Genomic DNA, 2,314 nt, shown 5'->3' with positions numbered 1-2,314 from the left:
GAAGTAACCATGATAGCTGCTTTTCTCTCTCAAGTATAACCAAGAGAAGGAACCACGATAGCTCCTCGTCTCTCCCAATTATGACCAAGAGAAGTAATCATGATAGCTGCTCTTCTCTCTCAATAATAACCCTGAGAGGTAACCATGATAGCTGCTGGTCTCTCCCAATTATAACCAAGAGAAGTACCCATGATAGCTCCTCGTCTCTCCCAATTGTAACTAATAGAATTACCCATGATAGCTCCTCGTCTCTCTCAATTGTAACCAAGAAAAAATATTCATGATACCTCCTCGTCTCTCTTAATTATAGTCAAGAGAAGTACCCATGATAGCTCCTCGTCTCTCCCAATTGTAACCAAGAGAAGTACCCATGATAGCTCCTCGTCTCTCTCAATTGTAACCAAGAAAAAGTATTCATGATACCTCCTCGTCTCTCTCAATTATAGCCAAGAGAGGTACCCATGATAGCTCCTCGTCTCTCTCAATTGTAACCAAGAGAAGTAACCATGATAGCTCCTCGTCTCTCTCAATTGTAACCACGAGAGGTACCCATGATAGCTTCTCGTCTCTCTCAATTATAACCAAGAGAAGTACCCATGATAGCTGCTCGTCTCTCTCAATAATAACCCTGAGATGTAACCATGATAGCTGCTTGTCTCTCTCAATTGTAACCAAGAGATGTAACCATGATAGCTCCTCGCCTCTTTTAATTGTAACCAAGAAAAAGTATTCATGATACCTCCTCGTCTCTCTCAATTATAGCCAAGAGAGGTAACCATGATAGCTCCTCGTCTCTCCCAATTGTAACCAAGAGAAGTACCCATGATAGCCCCTCGTCTCTCCCAATTGTAACCAAGAGATGTAACCATGATAGCTCCTCGCCTCTTTTAATTGTAACCAAGAAAAAGTATTCATGATACCTCCTCGTCTCTCTCAATTATAGCCAAGAGAGGTACCCATGATAGCTCCTCGTCTCTCCCAATTGTAACCAAGAGAAGTACCCATGATAGCTCCTCGTCACTCTCAATTGTAACCAAGATAAATACCAATAATAGCTCATCGTCTCTCCCAATTATAACCAAGAGAAGTACTCATGCTAGCTCCACGTCTCTCTCAATTGGAACCAAGACACGTGCTCATGATAGCTCCTCGTCTCTCGAAATTGTAACCAAGAGAACCACCCATGATAGCCCCTCGTCTCTCCCTATTGTAACCAAGAGAAGTACCCATGATAGCCCCTCGTCTCTCCCAATTGTAACCAAGAGATTCCCATGACAGTTCCTCGTCACTCTCAATTGTAACCAAGATAAATACCAATAATAGCTCATCGTCTCTCCCAATTGTAACCAAGAGAAGTAACCATGATAGCTCTTCTTCTCTCCCATTTATAACCAAAAAAAATAACCACAATATGATGCTGTGACATCATACCTTTAGTAAATGACACAGAGGAGCAACAAGTCAAAACATCGTATGAAATCTTAATCTTAAAAGTCTTGCATTTATTCAAAGTCACAAACTTTTTTCAGTGAAAAAACAAAGACATAAAATTAAAAACGTTCTATTCTTAAATATTTACATTCGCCGTGCAGACTAACTTCAGAATGACTTAATCTGATAAATATTCCCTTTCCCCTTGGACACAAATCTATAGGTTTTCGTCATTCTAGGCGATTTTGCAGTTCTAGTAGTTCTGAAGACTATTTACATATATTCAAGCCACAAATTAAATCCCCCCCCCCCCCTACACAAAATTGCGAACTAAGGCTCATCAGTTTCATCACTGCTACGTGCAGACTTAGGGTTAGATATATTCAGATCACAGTCAGTAGATAACCAGTAACTTAGACAATTAAACTCTTTATCGTGCATCAAAACATCTCGGTCATTGAATGTCCTTGTTCTACTTTTCATTAAGATAAACATACATATAAGATCTCACAGGGGTAAAAACAATAATGCGCGAAGCCCTTAAGCATGTACATTAAGAACACGAAGAAAGATAAGATAAGTATATAGGCGAAGGAATTGTGGGGGTGGGGGTTGAGCGGGGTGGTTGTTATTATAATAATAGGCTAATCATTCATAATCAATAATAAAAGTAAAATAACATACATAAGACCTCAAGACCTCATAGAGGTAATAATAACAATGCTGCCCGTGATTATAATAATAATAATCATTTTAAAAAAACTTCCAATAAAATATCAATAAGACAGTCAATAGCTTCGTTCCAGAGTATATAATTTCATGATCTATAATATTAATTTCCGATTCATTCGGCAACTTTTGGTAGCTTCCATAAAGCTGAATC

General features: G+C 38.9%; 1 protein-coding gene across 1 annotated transcript in view; it reads left to right on the top strand.

Moving 5' to 3' along the window:
• LOTGIDRAFT_122987 (hypothetical protein) overlaps positions 1-1,275 on the top strand; it is a gene marked incomplete at both ends in the record, with an annotated part of 2,288 nt that extends 1,013 nt beyond the window's left edge. Inside the window, one exon of the mRNA XM_009060471.1 lies at positions 999-1,275. Coding sequence (XP_009058719.1) covers positions 999-1,275 — 277 coding nt within the window. The remainder of the gene's footprint in view (positions 1-998) is intronic.
• Positions 1,276-2,314: the final 1,039 nt, after the last annotated feature.

Source organism: Lottia gigantea (genome assembly GCF_000327385.1).
Source record: "Lottia gigantea unplaced genomic scaffold LOTGIsca_42, whole genome shotgun sequence".
Taxonomy (NCBI): domain Eukaryota; kingdom Metazoa; phylum Mollusca; class Gastropoda; family Lottiidae; genus Lottia; species Lottia gigantea.
The sequence above is the reverse complement of the archived record's forward strand: the minus strand, read 5'-3'. Positions and strand labels throughout refer to the sequence as shown.